This window comes from Alligator mississippiensis, chromosome 2 (genome assembly GCF_030867095.1).
Source record: "Alligator mississippiensis isolate rAllMis1 chromosome 2, rAllMis1, whole genome shotgun sequence".
NCBI classification, from domain to species: Eukaryota; Metazoa; Chordata; order Crocodylia; family Alligatoridae; genus Alligator; species Alligator mississippiensis.
The window spans coordinates 203195232-203214392 of NC_081825.1; the positions used below are offsets into that span (position 1 = coordinate 203195232).

The 19161-nt window shown below is 46.3% G+C and overlaps 1 protein-coding gene across 1 annotated transcript in view; it reads right to left on the reverse strand.

The window, feature by feature from the left end:
• The window catches only part of SPON1 (spondin 1), a 378147-nt gene that overhangs the window by 25641 nt on the left and 333345 nt on the right, over positions 1–19161 (reverse strand). Inside the window, exon 8 of the mRNA XM_014602347.3 lies at positions 488–689. Coding sequence (XP_014457833.1) covers positions 488–689 — 202 coding nt within the window. The remainder of the gene's footprint in view (positions 1–487; positions 690–19161) is intronic.

Sequence of the window (19161 nt, forward strand, 5' to 3'; positions counted from 1 at the left end):
GATTCTGCTACACAGAGCCTGGCTGGCAGTGGAGCGTGGCCCTGGGAGGGCCAGCTCCATTTTTCAGCATTGCGCGCTGGCCAAGTGTGTGTTGTTCTGAGGGTTTTTTTGCCCTTTTTTTTTACCCCTGGATATCCAAAAAAACCCGGCACAGTGCATGCTCAGGCGGTACACCCTTGCAGTGCAGAGAACACCGGACTGTGGTGCTGCAAACATGTTTGCAGTGCCATGTACTGCATGACTGCACTTGTCTGGATGTGCCCATGTAGTCCTAATTCTGGCTAGACTACATCTGCATTTTCCTCAGTGTCTGTGGCTCATCCTGTTTCCTTTATGAAGCATCTATGCTCAGAGTAGGAAAACAGGCACAATAAAGGACAGCAAACGTTATCCATACCTGTTTCAATTATCTGTGGTTTTCCTGTAAGCAAAGTGCTTGGAGAAACATAAAGTGGTTTTCACATGGCATTACAAATATTACGAATACCTCATAGGTAACACCACTGTCAGTGCCAGCATCCCATGGTATCAGATCCTGAACAACTTTCTGAACCCAGCCGCAATCCTTGGTACAGAGGTCTTCAGCTGAGAGTCCGACATTCCAGTCAGGGCTGGGTCCAAGCATGGTAAGGAAGGACATGAGATGACGATGCCTGTCTACAGAAAACTCAGCAGAGGGAGCAGCTCTACTGCAAATAGGAAACAGGAAAACAACATTAGCTGTTGAAATAAAGTTTGTCATTTGTTCAGCTCTGAAACTTGTGCTTTAAAAAGAGAAAAAGTTAGCACAAACATGACAATATGCATCTGGCATCTGTAGACAAGTAGAGAGATGGGACAGAGTGAGGGCATGACACAACTCTAGTACATTATATCCTTTTCAGCAGTAAGCCTGCCTTTACGCATTATTTAATGATATAACTTTTACTGCATTCAAGGATGTTTAGAATTTATTGTGTCTCAGGGTGTTAGAATGAATAGCTGCATAAGTACCCTTTATTTCTTAACCTTACAAAAAAGACTGTCAGGTAGGCTCTCAGATACTGTAACAAACATAAAAGCTTCAAGTTACATGGTAGGAAGAACTATGAAATGTTTGACTGCCAGAATGTTTTTATCCAGACAGAAGAACTATGAAATGTTTGACTGTCAGGATGTTTTTATCCAGACAGGTCTTATGGCTGCAGATTAAAAAGTGCTTAAAAGCACAACTTTGTAAAGCAATCATTAGTTAGATTTTAGTGCTTATGCAAGTAAGAGATTGATGATGCTGGCCAGGCCCAGAGAAGGCAGCCAGGCGTTATGCAAGATTCTGCTGATGTACGTCAATGAAGATGTGCAAACACCCCTACTTGCCCAATTCTTGCCAAAGACGTTCTTAAGGAGAAACTATTAATCACGCTGAATGATGCAGGACTTGGTGATCTAGACCAATAATTATCAAATTCCTATTCCATGAGAAACAAATATAAACTGATACCACCATCTACATATGTGCATCTAAAGCATTAACTCATTGTGCCACCTACAACAACTTTTTGGTTGCTTTAGATATAATTTTATAGCGCTTGCAACTAATCCAGATCTGGCAGTTTGACTCAGTCAAAACTCTCTCTGAGTTCAATGGGAGTTTACCTCAGTTGAAATATTCAGAACAAAGTACACTCAGTTTTTCCATCAATCCCAAACCAAAGCTATCTTTTTGCTATGGATTTTAAAACATTATTCATTTTGTCTCCAGAATTTGTTACTTTTGTTCACCCATAACCTGTGTTGTGGAGTTATATTTGCAACATATATACACACTATACTTCTCTCCCAGTCTGTAGGAATTTACTTTTCTATAAGAAGTTGTGTCATTGAAAAAGAAAAAATATAATTTATATTTCCACTGATCCTTAGTATTGTTTACAGAACACTTAGTATATTCAAAATGAGACGAACCCAAAAAACACATTGTATTTTTGGTGTACTTTGTGTAAACATGGTTTAGTTTCAAACTTGAGTTGACTAAGTTATGGTGTCCATGTCCTTCTTTGAAAGCAAATCAGGCAAATAGGAACCTTAACAGAAAATTGCAATTCAAGAAATTTAATGATAAAAGGTTTGTTTTGGCTGTCCCTACCATAAAGCCCACAGCAAAGGTCTTTATGGTAGTTTCAAACTGTTGATTGGATTGACTTAAATACCACAGATAGACTGTGAAGACCTTTTTCATGCTGGGTAGAATTCCATACTGACTACCCTAGGACAAATTTGTCTAGTACAAGTTAGGCTCGGAAGCGGCGAGAGACACGCGGGTGAAAGCTCGCTGCGCGCCCCCGCTCCCCCGAAGCCCCCCAGAAACACTCCAACAGCCGCGGAGCCCCCCGCCGACCCCCAGCACACCTGGGGTAAGCAGGGCCCGTGGAGAGAGGGGGCTAACCCCTTAGTGTGTGTGTGGGAGGAGGCGGCTGAGTGGAGCCGGGCCGGGTCAGGCCCCGCCCAGACCCCTACTTGGCCCAGCCCCCCAGGGAGAGAGAGAGAGGACGGGGGTTACTCACCTGTCCCCCTCCAGTAGGGCAGGGTCCCCCAAATCCCAGGCAGGGCCCCCTTATTGCCCTAGGAGCAGCTTCCTCGATGGCAGGCCCACTGCGCATGTGCACAGTTTAAAAGGGCCCGCCGACCGGGAAAAAGCCCAGTTAGGCTCGGAAGCAGCGAGAGACGCGCGGGTGAAAGCTCACTGCACCCCCGCTCCCCTGAAGCCCCCCAGAAACCCTCCAGCAGCCGCGGAGCCCCCTGCCGACCCCCAGCACAGCCGGGGTAAACGGGGCCCGTGGAGAGAGGGGGCTAACCCCTTAGTGTGTGTGTGGGAGGAGGCAGCTGAGTGGAGTCGGGCCGGGTCAAGCCCCGCCCAGGCCCCTACTTCACCCAGCCCCCCAGGGAGCCACGCGACCGGAGCCGTGCAAACAGGCGCGCTTCTCTGCCGGCGCGTGAGTTCGCCCGGGAGGGCTGAGGACCCTGCCAGCGCGCCCCCCAGGGTAGACAGTCCCAGCCGTAGCCAGCCTCCAGAGGCATGACATGGATGGGCATGCGCCGCACCCCGAGGGTCCCCTCGGGCTCCGCAGCCCAACCCTCTGGCACCTCAGAGATGGCCACCCAGACGGAGCCCCTGGTTCCGGGCTCCATGCAGACAGAGCCCCTGGCTCTCGGCTGCGGGGGCTGCCTGTCCCTTTTTCAGGCTCTGGGGCCTGGGAGCGTGGTGACCTCCCCTTGTGGGGTCTGCTCCCTTTTGGGGTCTCTGGCGCGCCAGCTGGAGGAGCTCCAGGCCACAGTCCAGAGACTACGTGCCATCAGGGACTGCGAGCAGGAGATAGACTCCTACTGCCAGGCCCTTCTCCCCCCAGAGGCGGAGGGTGGATCACAGTCTCCCTCCATGCCAAAGGAGGACTTTGGGACCTCCTGCTGTGTCCAGCCAGGGGCATGGACCAAGGTGGTCAAGGGCCCTAAGGCCCGCCGCACCAAGGCCCCTCCCCCACCAGAACTGAGAAACAGGTAAGCACCTCTTGCTGCCCTAGCAGGGCCTGCTGAGTTGCCACCCCCAACAGGCAACATGGGCCCAACTGCAGCTACCGCCCCTGCTCTCCCCAAGACAAAACGTAGGTGTTTGTTGTGGGAGATTCCCTCCTGAGGGGGACTGAGGGGCCAATCTGCCACCCCGACCCCTTAGCCCGGCAAGTCTGCTGCTTCCCAGGGGCCCACAGCCGGGACATTACAGAGAGGATCCCAAAGCTCCTTAAACCCACAGACTACTATCCCATGCTCTTTATTCATGTGGGCACCAATGACACTGCTCGGAGCACTCCCAGCCAGCTCATGAGGCGCTACAGGGATTTGGGAGCGGGGCTTACGGGTCTGGGGGCACAGGTGGTGGTCTTGTCGATCCTCCCAGTCTCAGGCTATGGGCTGAGAAGGGACAGGAGGATCTATGTGGTAAACCAAAGACAGCAGCGCTGGTGTCGTCAGGAAGGCTTTGGCTTTCATGACCACAGCCCGCTCTTTGGCGAGAGAGGCAGCGAGCTGCTGGGAAGAGATGGCCTCCACCTCTCTCCCCTAGGGAGGAGGCTCTTCTCAGCCAGACTGGCTGACCTACTCCACCGGGCTTTAAACTAAGCCCATTGGGGGAAGGGGGGACTACCGCCACTGCTGGCCCGCTGAGAAATCCTTGCAAAGCCAGTGGATCACGGCGCTTCAGGGAGCCCACCCCTGCCCCAGCCCTGGTAAAATCTGTGGGCAAGGAAGGAGCCCCCCAGGGGGCACTTGCCTGCCTGTACACTAATGCCAGGAGCTTGGGGAATAAGCAGGAGGAGCTCATCCTCCTGCTCAGTGCAAACAATTATGATGTCATAGGGATAACGGAGACCTGGTGGGACTCCACACATGACTGGACCACGGGTATAGATGGCTATACCCTGTACAGGAGGGATCATGTAGAGAAAAGGGGCGGGGGTGTACCTCTCTCTATTAAGGAAAGCTACACGTCCCTGCAAGCCGATATTGGTGACCAGGGTGGACGGCTGGAGACCCTCTGGGTTAAAATCCGTGGGGAACACGGCACAGGGGACACAATGGTGGGAGTCTATTACAGACCTCCCACTCAAAGTCCTGAGCTTGACCAGGAGTTTGCCCAGGAACTGGCTGAGGCAGCTTGCTCCAGGACCATGGTTGTCATGGGTGACTTCAATTACCCGGACATCTCGTGGGAGGATCGCTCAGCAAAATCTGAGCGGTCGCAGAGCTTCCTCTCGTGCGTGGATGACCTCAACCTGACTCAAGAAGTCTATGGGCCAACAAGAGGCAAAGCGCTGCTCGACCTGGTACTGGCTACTGGGGATGACCTAGTCAGCGACCCAGTGATCAATGGGAAGCTGGGTGACAGCGACCACGAGCTGATCACCTTCACCATCCGCCAAAAAGCTGGCAAGTCGGTCAGCAACACGCAAGTCCTTGACTTCAGGAAAGTCGACTTTGACAAGCTCAGGAGGCTTGTCAGTGAGGCCCTAAGGGACTGTGACCACAGGGAGAGGGGAGTTCAAGAAGAGTGGTTGCTCCTCAAGGGAGCGATCCTCAATGCACAAACTAAGTCTATTCCATCTCGGAGGAAAGGCAGCAAGAGGGCACAGCAGCCCCCCTGGCTCTCCAGGGACCTGGCAGACCTCCTGAGGCTAAAAAGAAAGGCCTACAAAGGATGGAGGATGGGAGTCACCTCCAAGGAGGATTATTCTGCACTGGTCCGGTCCTGTAGGGAGCATACCAGGAAAGCTAAGGCTGCAACTGAACTCCAACTAGCTTTGAGCATCAAGGACAATAAAAAGTCCTTTTTCAGATATGTGGGGAGCCGGAAGAAAAGCAGGGGCAACACTGGACCCCTGCTGAACCAGATGGGGCAACTGACAACTGACGCCCAGGAAAAAGCCAACCTATTAAATAGGTACTTTGCGTCAGTCTTTCATCAGCCCCATGGGACGCCCATGCCCACTACAGGGCCGGGAAGTCCGGGTGAGGGTGATCCCCTGCCCTCCATTAATGCTGACTTTCTGAAGGAACATCTTGAGAAGCTGGATACCTTCAAGTCAGCCGGCCCTGACAATCTTCACCCCAAGGTACTCAAGGAGCTGGTGAGCGTCATAGCCCAGCCTCTAGCATGGATCTTTGAAAACTCTTGGCGCTCTGGTGTAGTGCCCGAAGACTGGAAGAAGGCCAATGTGGTGCCTATCTTCAAGAAAGGGAGGAAAGTGGATCCGGCTAACTATAGGCCCATCAGCCTGACTTCTATCCCAGGGAAGATCTTAGAAAAGTTTATTAAAGAGGCCATCCTTAATGGACTGGCCAACGTCAACATCTTAAGGGATAGCCAGCACGGGTTTGTTGCGGGTAGGTCTTGCTTGACCAATCTCATTTCCTTCTACGACCAGGTGACCTATCACCTGGACAAGGGAGAAGAGATTGATGTCATATATCTTGACTTCAAAAAAGCCTTCGATCTGGTGTCCCATGATCGCCTCTTGGAGAAACTGGCCAATTGTCACCTTGGGTCCTCCACGATCCACTGGCTAGAAAATTGGCTCCGGGGTCGGACCCAGAGGGTAGTAATTGATGGAAGTCACTCATCGTGGTGACCTGTGACCAGTGGGGTCCCCCCAAGGCTCTGTCCTTGGACCCATACTGTTCAACACCTTCATTAATGATGTGGACACTGGAGTCCAAAGCGGACTGGCCAAGTTCGCCGATGACACCAAACTTTGGGGCAAAGCTTCCACACCAGAAGACAGGCGGGTGATCCAGGCTGATCTGGACAGGCTCAGCAAGTGGGCGGACAAGAATCTGATGGTGTTCAACGCCGATAAATGCAAGGTTCTCCACCTTGGGAAAAAAAACCCACAGCATCCTTATAGGCTCGGCAACGCTATGTTGGCTAGCACCATGGAAGAAAGAGACTTGGGGGTCATCATTGACCACAAGATGAACGTGAGCCTGCAATGCGATGCGGCGGGTAGTAAAGCGACCAAAACGCTGGCTTGCATCCATAGATGCTTCTCAAGCAAATCCCGGGACGTCATTCTCCCCCTGTACTCGGCCTTAGTGAGGCCGCAGCTGGAGTACTGTGTCCAGTTTTGGGCTCCATAATTCAAAAAGGATGTGGAGAAGCTTGAGAGAGTCCAGAGAAGAGCCACGCACATGATCAGAGGTCAGGGAAGCAGACCCTATGATGACAGGCTGAGAGCCCTGGGGCTCTTTAGCCTGGAAAAGCGCAGGCTCAGGGGTGATCTGATGGCCACCTACAAGTTTATCAGGGGTGACCACCAGTATCTGGGGGAACATTTGTTCACCAGAGCACCCCAAGGGATGATGAGGTCAAATGGTCACAAACTACTTCAAGATCGTTTCAGGCTGGACATAAGGAAGAATTTCTTTACTGTTCGAGCCGCCAAGGTCTGGAACAGCCTGCCACCGGAGGTGGTTCAAGCGCCTTCATTGAACACCTTCAAGAGGAAACTGAATGCTTATCTTGCTGGGATCCTATGACCCCAGCTGACCTCCTGCCCTTTGGGCAGGGGGCTGGACTCGATGATCTTCCGAGGTCCCTTCCAGCCCTAATGTCTATGAAATATGAAATCTATGAAATAAAAATTATAGTAAGGTACTTTACAAAGCTTTGGTCACTGATTCGATTCAGCTGAGATTCAGCCCCTGAACCTCTGCATCTCCCCCCTTCCCCCCGCTCAGCAACTGGTGCCTCCTGAGTCTGGGGGGGGGGCACCTGGGGTCCCCCCTTTGGCCGATTACCAAGCCGGGGGGGGGGCGATGCAGGGGGGTCCACCTGTCAGACGCTCCATCCGCCCCACCATCTCAGCATTCACGAGCCATGCCTGGTACCTCAAGGTATGTAGAAAAAACATTTAAAGCTGTGTCTATGGCCAAATCACTGCTTCTCTGAATCAGCACTGAATTTTCAGATTTGGACTCAGCTGAATTGAATTGGGACAGTAATCTGAATCAATGAATCGAATCACTGCCCCCAGTTTGGGCGGAATCCAAATCTGAATCGAATATAGCTCATTTTGCACACCCCTACTATTTAGCATGAGTAAAAGTATCAAAATTGGTCTCGGAATAAAATATTTTTGATACCTCTGAATTACATGCTGGTGCTCATAGATTACCAATAGACTAAGATGACAAAAAGATGTTACTGGCATACAAAAATAGTTTCTGAGCATGCCCTATAGGCATTTTACAGTGAATACTGAGACAAACAGAATCTTGAGCAAATTAAGGTATTTGAATTCATGGCCCTCAGATGGAGGGTATGTATACATTGCATATGTAGATGGCAACAAAAGCTACTTCAGACATTTTGATGAAAAACTTCTGTGGATTTAGTTATTAGTCTCTTACACCTCCAAACTCTTTATAAAAACAGCTGAGAAATCGCATGTACAGAAATTACAATGCAACTGTTGGTTATATAATTATTGTTCATTTTTTTTGTAGGAATACCATGATGTTAAATCTTTCCTTAACTTACACTGTGTACAGTGAGAAACAAAGTCCTCAATACCTGAATGTCAGTGACCACTATATGATACACGGAATTTAAGCTGGAGAAGAATCTGGTCCATAATATGTAAGAGAATATACCAAGACACAACTAAGCAATCTACCCTGATAGGTTATATCGCAGCTGAGCAAATGTTTTCTGAATGATCAGCTGATGAAAGAAATCCTAGGTTTTAATCCTTGCTGTCCCAAGGATTTGTTGCACAGGCTTGGGCAAATCACTGTAAATATTTCTGTTATCCATGGAATAATAGATTCACTTTCTCTGCCTACTCTGGAGCATAAGTCTGTTGGGGTAAAGTGCCAAAGATGACTTTTAGGAAAGGGAAAGGGCCCAAGACAGCAACCCTGCATTTTCAGAATCTGTTGATCCAGTTACAATGGTAATTGACAGCATCAGCATCAATGGTTCAAACCAATCTACTAAATCTGAAAACCAGACACTGGGAATCTTCAGTCCCTAAACTGAACTTTATAGATTAAATCTCTATATCTCTAAAAATAACTCATTAGCTTGTACATTTTAAAAGTGTGTGATGCAGAATTAAGAAAATGCAATATTTCAACTCTGCCATTAGTTAATCATGTATAGTGCTCATTCCTCTATTCCACTTCCAAATTTTGTCAGGTATAATTGTAAGTAGTAACAGAATATCCATGCAAAAATGGACCATACTTCCATAATACTGCTAAACTACTCAGCTTGCATGCAATATTTCTTCAGCCTCTGTAATCTGGAAGGTGAGGATCGCTGTTCTCATGTATATCCACTTCCTAGATACAAGTATGATGATAATGACTAGGGTGTGTATTTTATTTTAAAAATGCAGACTTAAAATTTCTAGCATCTGCAAGAATGAAGCACTCATAAAATTGAGCCCAAGTCCTTCCACAGAGTTCTGCTACTATATCTGATTCCTCATCTACAGTGTCTTCTGCTCATTCTGAACCTCCAGGGAGAAAACAGCATAACTCATTCAATATGTAGATATACATAAGTTAGAAGTCCCAAATGTTATTAAGGAAAAGACCCACAAAGGCTATCTAGTTTTTCATCTTGAAGACAGGGTGAAACAGGTTCCTAATGCTTTTTTCATTCTAGTGTTAATGTCTGAAGTAGTAAGAAATCCACTACTTCCTTTGGATGACTGTACTACCTGTAAATAGATTTCACCAGTAGATGATCACCTTGGCTAGGGACAGACATGCAAAAAGCCTGAGCCTGAATGAATTCAATCTTTGCAGGTTAATCTAACCTGGCTAGGCTAAATCAGTTTGTAACTGTACAGACATCCCAGACATGCAAGCATATGCCTGCAGTGGCTCAGGCTAGAAGCCAGGGGGGCACTACAGCAGACTTCCCTTCCCTTCCACAGGACTGAATTGATGGGGGCATGGCCAGGCCCGGAAGTATTAGGGAGGGGTTCCTCCCCTCCTTGATAACAGAGCATTTATCAGCTCTGTTAGCAGCATTTATCACCTCATCAGAAAACCAACAGCCTCTCTCATTAGTTCAAGCTCTTCTTCAATAAAGAAAGAATGGAGGGATATTACCAGCTGAGCTGTTGATTAGCTCCAAAAAGTCCTAATCTGACACAGCATGGACTGTAGCCAGCATGTGGTCTGCTAGCTAATGCTATGTGTCAGGGAGTGGTGAGGCACGGAGGGGAGAGCAGGAGGAAGCCAGGAAGATGCTATTGTACCTGCAAGTCTCTGTCAGAGCTGCAGCCAGGGAGCAAAGGGGAGGGGCCAGCCCTGCTGTGAAGCAGAGAGCATGCCAGGATGCTGGGGGAGTCTGATTTAACTTAAACCAGCAAGTGGCCTGGGACAGATATTGCATGAACTGGTTTGAATGAAATCAGTTAAGTCTGATACTACATTCAAGCAGATTTATCTTAAACCAGTCTCAGCCATTTTGAAACTGGTTTATGTGCACTGAACTTTTGTTCTGTTACAGGCTTAAACCAGTTTCTGATCACTTAAACTGGTTTGTGTGTGTAACAGGGAGACACTTCCCTGTTACAGGAACATCTGGGAAAAACACCCATTTTGTTGAGAACTTTCTGCCTGACCTGTGGAACTGGGTGACATATTGACTGTTTGCCCATCCAGGACACTAAATACCCGCTATGGACTTTGGTGAAGTACCCATTACTTGCTGACAGTGGTGAGGTGTTCAATCAGATTGAGATAACAAAAGGCTTAATTGCCAATTAAGTCTTTACGACTGGCGGCAGACAACCGGAGGTTAACAACAGCCAGGTGGAAACATTGTATACAGGACTGCCAGTGCGATCAGCACTTCCCCGGAAGGGGAAGAGGAGCCGAGGCTTTAGACACCAGAGATAGCACGCAGCCTGCACAGAGGTGCAAGCCATGAGAGAGAGATTCACCAAGAATTTCTTGTTGATGTGGCAAGTGCTGGGCATCTGGCCCATTGGAAGATGCATTGCTGATTCAGCCAGGTGATTGCATTTCAGTCTGGATCCGTTGCTGTGAATTGATAAAAGGGCTGGCTTGCAAATGCCCACCTGGTGAGTGTTCATTGCGGGACTGATAAGTGAATCGGGAACTTGTAGGTAGAGCCAGCTGAGGGACCTACAGCTGGTGGCTAGCCAAGTTACACTTCTTGTGAGCAGACACTGCTGATGCTCATTATTAAAACTAAGTGAGCACTCCTCTTGTGTGGTGTCCCCCTTTAATTACTCCCATCAAAGTCATGGCAGGTGAGACTGACACCTAAATGTGAGATGGGGAAACTATAACATCTTACTGTGTGCCCTAGAAGAAGAACACGCTCACAATGTGTAACTTCTGTCCCTGGCCCCACAGTTCAGGGGTGTTTGGATCTAGCACTGTCAGTCCAACATGTAGAAAGGAGCAACTATAAAAACAAGATCTAAAATCTAGGTTCAAGAATTGGGAAGGTGGAGGGAGAGGGCCTGTTTCACAGTTATCTCCATGGCTAAGTGCAGACAGTCAAAAAGCCTGAGGCTGAACTTATTCCATCTTGCAGGTTAGTCTAAACTGCATAGATTGAACTGATAAGCAACTGAACAGACATTCACTTTTGATTCTGGAAATGCAGCCACATGCTTGCAGTGACTCAGGCCAGAAGCTGGGGAGCGCTACAGCATGCCTCCCTGCTAGGCTGGAGCAGACAGCTTGGGTCAAGTCTAGCACACACACCCTGTGAGGGGGATGGGGGTGTGCAGGGGAGGTGCAAAGCATTCTGGGATGCTGGGGGATTGTGAGTTAACTTGAATCTGGAGGGCATCTGGGCCACAAGTTCAATAAACTGATTTAACCTAAATCAGTTAAGTCTGATACTACATCCATCCAGGTTTATCTTAAACTGATTTTGGCCGTTTTGAAAGTGGTTTGAAGTGGTTCAGTGCACTGAACTTCTGTTGTGTTACATACTTGAACTGGTTTCTGATCACTTATACCAGTTTGAATGTAATTTCTGTCTCTAGCCCATGTGGGTTGGCTGTGCCTGCCAGTGTGGGATCCCTGGGGCCCTTCATTCTAGCACCCCATCTATATCATGCCCCACTCATTCATCCTTAGTTATGCTACCAGATGCAAGTCCAAAGCACTAAGTGACAGCTTTGATTCTAAGACTGCAACTAGAGTGCATACATCTGTAGTTTGAAGCAAAGACAGTATTTTTCCTCTCTGGATATTTATCTCACTGTCCCTGTTGACAATTCCTGTCACATAATACAGAACAAAGCAAAGGAACAGCTATTGCCATGCATCCTAATGCTCTTTTATACTGTCTTTTGTTAAAATCTTACTATGATTTAGCCCACCAGCTTTTGGAGTTATATAGTAGGTTTCCAAGGCAGGGCAAATTCAGTAAGTGCTGCCACTTCTTTAGTCTCTAGAGAGTTAAAAGCAGCACAAAACTGGTTTCTCTTTGTAGGGTTTGCCATAACTGAAAAACCAACCTAGTATTTGTATCACCAGTATAGAGATGTAGGGCAGGCATGGACAGTCCAATGGAAAATCCTACTTGCTACAAGCATTTATTTTGACTGTTGAATCAGCACTGCTGTCTACAGTAGTGCTAATGAGAGGAGGGAGAAGGAAGATGGTCATGTGATTTAAGATGATTTTGTAGACAGAAATAGCAAAAAATAGTATTCTTACAAAAAATATTATGTATTATTAGCTGTAGTATGTCATACCCAAAGTCCATTTTGCTGGTTGTCTTTGTTTGATCACTATATGAGGCTATGAAGGAAAAACAATGAGGAGGGACCTGAAGTCTTTGGAACAGATAGATAGTGAGACACAAGGAAACCAGGTCTAATAATACTAATAAATTTCCCTTATACTCTTGCATCTATTGAATGTTGATCATATGCTTAGAGATGCACCAAACATGGAAAGTGATACAACTCCTGCCGCAAGGACTTTACAGTCTCAAATACTACCTTGTAGCTAAGGATGTCTATTTTAAAGATGAGGTTCAGGAAGGTTAAGTGACTTTCTGTAAGCTGGTCCTAGGGATGTGTGAAAAGTGCGTTAGCACAGGTTTTGGTCTTGACCTGCAGCAGATCTTCAGCAACCAAAGTGTTATGGCTGGCAGCTACAGCAATAAATATTTATTTCTTGTTTCAAAAGGGAAGAAAATTGAAAGACTGAAAATGGTAGAACCTTTCTACTTGCACCATCAGAGCCTTCCAGATTCCCTCTAATTTGAAAGAGGCAAAGCAAAGTCAAAAGCAGCTTAGCAAAGGTTACAATAGCAATACTAGAAAGCATTTCATCTTCCCCTGTGTGTTGCACTGAGAGAATGCAGCAGTGGTAAATAGTTCACTTGTTTTCTAAAGACCTAGCCTAATTCCAATAATCCACCCCCAGAATCAGTTTATATTGCTGATCCCATCCTCCCAGTCCCAACAATCAACAGCAAATGTTTGGCATTAAAACAGACACCCAAGCTACTTTCTAATGCCTCCAGGATACTGACAGACTCATGGAAGAAAATTATTATAGTCCAGGTCTTGCACCATTGAAGTCAATGGAAATATTGTTATTGGATTTTATATATACATAATCATAAAAGCAATACATTTGTATTTCCCTCATCAATGCAATTAGATATAATGTTTTTTAAGCACTTCAACTTATTATGTACAGACTGATTTTGAACACAGAGAGCAAAGGGGATGTTGTCTACATTGCAAGCTGCAGTGTAACAGATGCCTGAGCTAACTTTAAAATACATGTTTCCCTCAACTTATGCGGTACATGCATTCCCAGAAAACCGTGCATAAATCGAATTCACATAAAGGGAACCCAGTTTACAATGTAATAAATAGGGATATGTTCCCACAGCAGTGAGGGAGGGAGGAAGGGAGGGAGGTAGTAAGGCTGGGACTAGGGAAGAGGCAGGGGAAGGGGTGTGGCACAGCCCACCAGCTGCTCCTGGGGTTGCAGCAGGGAGCAAAGCAGAGGAAACTCTGACTGGATGTGGGGCACGGGACAGGGGAGGGTGCGGCCCTTGCTGCTACGCACACCCCAACAGGGCTGCAGGATGGGGGGCTGCGCCAGGCTCTTCCTGGGGTGTGCATGCCCACAGATGTGCGCATGGGAGGAGAGCAGGCTGCCACTGCAGGCTGGGGCCGGCAATGGCACTGGGCTCTTCCCAGCAATTGGGGCAGGCTGCGGTGATGGGAGAAGGGCTGCTGCTACCCCAAAATTCACTGTAGCCCCCCCAACCTGCCCTCCCAGTGCTCCCACTGGGAACAACACATCATAGCCCCATGGCCTGCAGCCCCCCTGGGGTGCACATAACAGCAACAGTCATGTCCCCCCCGTCCCGCACCCCATACCCACTCACAGTTTCCTCTGCTTTGCTCCCTGCTGCAGGTCCAGGAGCAGCAGACAGGCTGTGCCGTTACACTCCCCCCCGCCCCTTCCTTTTCCCCTACAGACTTACCTTACTGTGTCCTGGGCCTCTGCTTCTCCCCAGTCACCCCAGCCCCTGCTGCAGCGGCCCCGGGAGCAGCTGACATCACCTGTCTGCGGCACAGCACAGCCCAGGGGCTAGGGTGAGTAGGGACAAGCAGAACCCCAGAGCTGATCACATAAGAATAAGTTTACCTTGCATATAATGAATTTGGGGTACAACAAGGGTCATCACATAAGAGTGAATTTGCATACACAGAACCCTCATAAATCGAGGGAAACCTGTAGCTAGTTTAGGTACCAGCAGACTGCAGTTTAATATAGAGATGCCTGAACTAACTTTAAACCAGCTAACTTAGGTACTAGAAACAGTCAGCAGCAGCAGTGCAGCACTCTGCTCAGGCTAATCTGCCCTGCTTTTCATAAATTAAAATTGTGTCAGGGATTCTTGCTATAGCAAAGAGAGACATGAGGTAAAGCCTTAACCAACTTTAGTGATGTCAAGGTAGTACTAACTCTTGAGAATCTTAACAGCCTCCATTTTGGCTGTGGTTAAAGAACAATACCAGTGGGAGTAAATGGAGTGTTAGGAAGGGGAACGTGAGAATGAAACATGCACAAGACTAATTGTTATGATAGTGGTTTGAAACTAGGATGGGCTTCCAACACAGGTGATGAGTCAAATACTTTTAGATTATGTTGGGAAAACTTGACTGGCTCCATGGAAGTTAATAATATGTAAAGATATTAAGCATAAGGTGATCTGAGATAGCTGGTCTCTTTACCTTTGTTGTTCGGGAAAGGGCAATGTTGTTAGGGTATACGCATTGTAAGTCTGTTAGTAGGACAAAAGGCTTCCTGAGTCATATACTTAGATTGGAATCTGAGATTTGAACAAATGGAGAGTTTCTAGCTTTTGTGGATGTAAAGAAAATCTTGAAAATATCACTTGGATATGACTGATGCAGAGATGTCTGCACAACACCTTAAATAACAGTTCTCAGAGGTGTGAACTTCAACTCAAGCTTGTTGAAACCAAGACCCACTGTTTTGCAGGTATCAAACATTTCCGCCCCCACAAGAGACTCCATGCGCAACAGGAAGAGAAAAAAACAGTGGGGTTGAGATCTCTGTCTCATGAAGATGCACCTTCTTTGATGAAATAAGGACAGGGACATTTTGCTGCCAGTTGTACCTCTAATGTAAGAAGGGGACCTCTACTGACATACATGCTGAATCAGTGGCAGAGATGATAGGGTGAATGGGGCCCTATATTGCTGCCCCTGCCTCTGTGCTAGCACTTGTCATGCACATTCATAAGAAGGTCTGCCGGGTGTGTCCAGGGCTTTGGAATTTTTCATTTGGCCCTTATGCCGGAAACAATATTTTGTTATTCAGAAATTTTTGTCATCACATGTGCACGATTGGAAGTGTGTGTCTGTCCGCATGCTTGGCATGCATACTTTTTCTCTTTGCTGACAACTTCTTCTTTAAAGCTTTACAGAGTTTACAATGTAACTGCTTTTAAAATAAAAGTACTTACACATGATGTAAATGTCAGGCCAATTCTAGATCAGGAGGGCCCCCAGATTGCTTTTGGTTCTATACAACTGAGAGAACCATTTTAGGCTACTTGCCCAGCAGCACTACCTGAACACTACAGATAGGTACTTTAATATAAACTCCTAATGGCAACTTACAAGTCTTCACTATAGCACAGACTGAAATAGAACATGAAGGGTGACTGTGCAGAGATAGCCCCTAGGAAAAGACTTAAGTAGAGCTAAATAAATCAAAGTGCCAACTATAATAATGAAATTACTAGGGGACTGCACATCTAGAAATCCCAGGGTGATCATGCCTCTCCACACAACATCCAACAGTTTCTTAGAAGTCAGTTAGTAATATATTAGCAGTCTTCCTGAAATACTATCTTCTGAGTCTCATTGCAGCATACCAGAAATCTAGAGGTGAAAGGGCTCCTATACACATGCACGGAGCCTGCTTCAACGCACTGGAAAGACAGCATGTCAGAGCAGACTCAATTAATCAAGTCTGCTGCAGCATGGAAACTGGCATGCTCCATCAGCCTTCCACAGCATGTGTACCAGTGTCTCTGCACTGAAAAAATGGCAGTGGTGCACTTTGAAATAAAACACGTTCGACGATCTTTAGTTCAGTGTGCCCTGCCACCATTTTTTCAGTGCAGGGATACATGGCGATGCTGATGCATGTGGCACACGGGTGCTTTTAATTAATGCAGCTTGCTCATTAAAGTGCTCAGTGCCAATTCCCACAGCACATGTAAAAATGTCCAAAGAGCCTCTCAAGCTATCTAGTACTGGTCTACAGTCTTCATAGAAGTTTCTCTCCAGTATTCTTTAGAGTGGAATTAAGAAGGAGATTTAATCCAGCGAATCAAGTTATGCAATATAAGAGGGTGGCATTAGATACAGAAACATCACTTGTGCTAATAAAACAGTATTACCATTCTTATAGAGGTAAGATATTGTGGAATGGTCATGTGACAAGACAAGCTACATATCCCATGGCAGCTGTAAATAAACTATCCATGATAACTGTGGCTCAACAAGAGTAAGATCCTTCTGTTTGGAGGTTCTCACTTCTTCACGAGGACAATCCCTCCAGTTACTGTCTGAAAGATGTCTTTATCCAGACTCATATTTGATGTCTCACTGACACAAATGCCACTTTGTGAATGCAAACGCATCTTATAGTTTGTTGTTCTTGAACTGTCAGCGCTATAGTTCCCCAGCAGCAAGCACCTACACACATTGTTTTCATTGCTTGAAACTTAAAGAGCATGAGAAATGAGCACAAAAAAAAGCTCTTTATGAGAAGAAAGAAATGAAGCAAACAAAGTCTGTAACTAAATAAAAAAACACTGGCCACATCTACATGTGGCCGTAAGGAGCCTTTGTTACTGTGCTGTCATTCAGTACTTCCTTTTGGAAGTACTAAAAGATGGCACAGTAACAGCCCGTACTGCATCGTGCCAGCCACACAGTTATTTTTGGCTGCTACATTGCTATGATGACGTAGTGGCAGCGTCATGGTTTTTGCTAACGAACACTATGTCGCTGTAGCCCATCATTACAGCACTGTAGTGTCTTGTGTAGATGTGCCCAATGATCTCCTAAAGCCCAGCAGCTGACAGAATAAATTAAGCAGCTTATTAAGAAAAGAGTTTCAGAAGTCATGTAGAATAGGAGCATCAAAAAGGACAAGACACAATTTCATCACCAGGTTTTGAGTTGAACATAAAGATAGCAGTTTGTAACTTCAGGGAGGGAAAAGCTTGCTTAGAGGGAAACTGCTGAAGATCTTCTGAAATATAAAGCAGATAAGCCTTTAACTTAATTAATAATTGTAATATGGGCATATCCAAGAAAATTGAAAAAGTAAACTATTGCAAAAAGATCAACACTGAGAGGCAGATTCTGTTCCATTACTGGGTGCCTGAGTGGACCTGAGTATGTATTCATTCTAGCTTGTTCTAGTCTCTGAACAACTGTTGAAGCATAAGATGGGTAAGTCTCTGCCTCATTGTGGCACTGATCAGGGTGGAGTAACATCACACTTAAACAAAAATGTGCATATATACTTAACTGAGCATCATGTATGAATAATATGAAGATTTTTCCTTTTTCTGGAGACTCCTCAAATATTCTTACAGAGCTATGAGGGCAGTTTTGACACATTGATTGGTCTTGCATCTTATATTCTTTGCAGTTTGGTCAGAGACCTCCTAAGTACAGTATCCCACACGAATCTGCAAGTCCTTGTTTTGATTTAAAAAGACATATTAATTTTTGTTCTTCATGAGAATGGGCTCAGATCACTTATTGCTCAGTTACAATCAAATAATATCTCAAATATCTTTCTCTGCCATCTAGCATTATAATATTATATCCAGGGCAGGTTAAAGAGAAAGCCAAGAGAACACTCCTATAAGAGTTCTGTAGTTTTTTAAATTGTGTACCCTTTTAAAACCAAGATGCAACAGGCTGTCATTGCAGTACGACATGAGAAAGGCATGCAGGTCTGTGTTAGAGGAAGGTCTGGACGGAAATTCTATGGATCACAAGTCAATCCACATGGAAGGGTACCCCTGCTGCTTCTTTAGGAGTGGTATTACCATCAAGTCCCTGCTTATATGTGCACACTTTCTTAGAGGGAGAGAGTGGGGAGCAACTTTACGGAGGCATTTCAAAAGGAAATTCTCCCAGGTCACAAAGGAATATAGTGGCTCTGTCCCCAACATCAGCCAGTTATTTCTCCAAATCTGCAAAGCTCTGACCATGTGATGTTTGAATTGAGAGGTATGAGGTTGATTCTCTTTGCCACATGTACATAGCAGGAGGCATGACTCTGGGATCTCACACTAGATCCAATTGCACCTTATTACTGGTGTAGGGCAAATGAGATCCTGCAGATGGGGTGGGGAGCCTCTATGGGAGATTCTACAGATCAGGGGGGCAGGTCTGGGAGGAAGCTCCCTATGCATCACCACTGGATCTGGGGCTCTCCCTGTATTGGCAAGAAGCAGGCACCCAAAGCTAGGAGCTCCCTTTGCTGAGGGGTCTTCTAGCAGTGAGGACAATGTACAGCCAGAACCAAGAGCCCCATCAACTGTGTGAGGTGCAGTTGGAACCAAGAGCCCCATTTGGGCCTGGGGCTTTCATGTACCCCTGAACCCTGGGTACTATTGCAAATTAAAGATTGACAGCAGCCAGCTATAAAGTTAATACACATTTTTGAGGTCTAACTTCATAGCTGCTTGAGTTTTTTATCATGTGATAGTTACTTTGCATGTGTCGCTTGTCTAAGGGTAATTGTGCAGTTAACCAGTTAATTGCACAATGCCTGTAATGTGTAGAGGAGGGCTTGAAGTCACTACAGCAGAATGATTTCTGATCCTGTCCTTTTCTATCTCTATGGATATGGTAGGAGAATATAATAATCAGAAACTTCATTTTTACTTCTCTAGTGAAAGAAATCCCTGGCAAAAGGTCAGAAGATAGCCTATACGCCACTTACATTCTATCTAAGTGTCAAAATTGGGCTTATGTGGTGCAAAGACCATGTACTACTGAGAAATGAGTTTCAGCCTCAAAA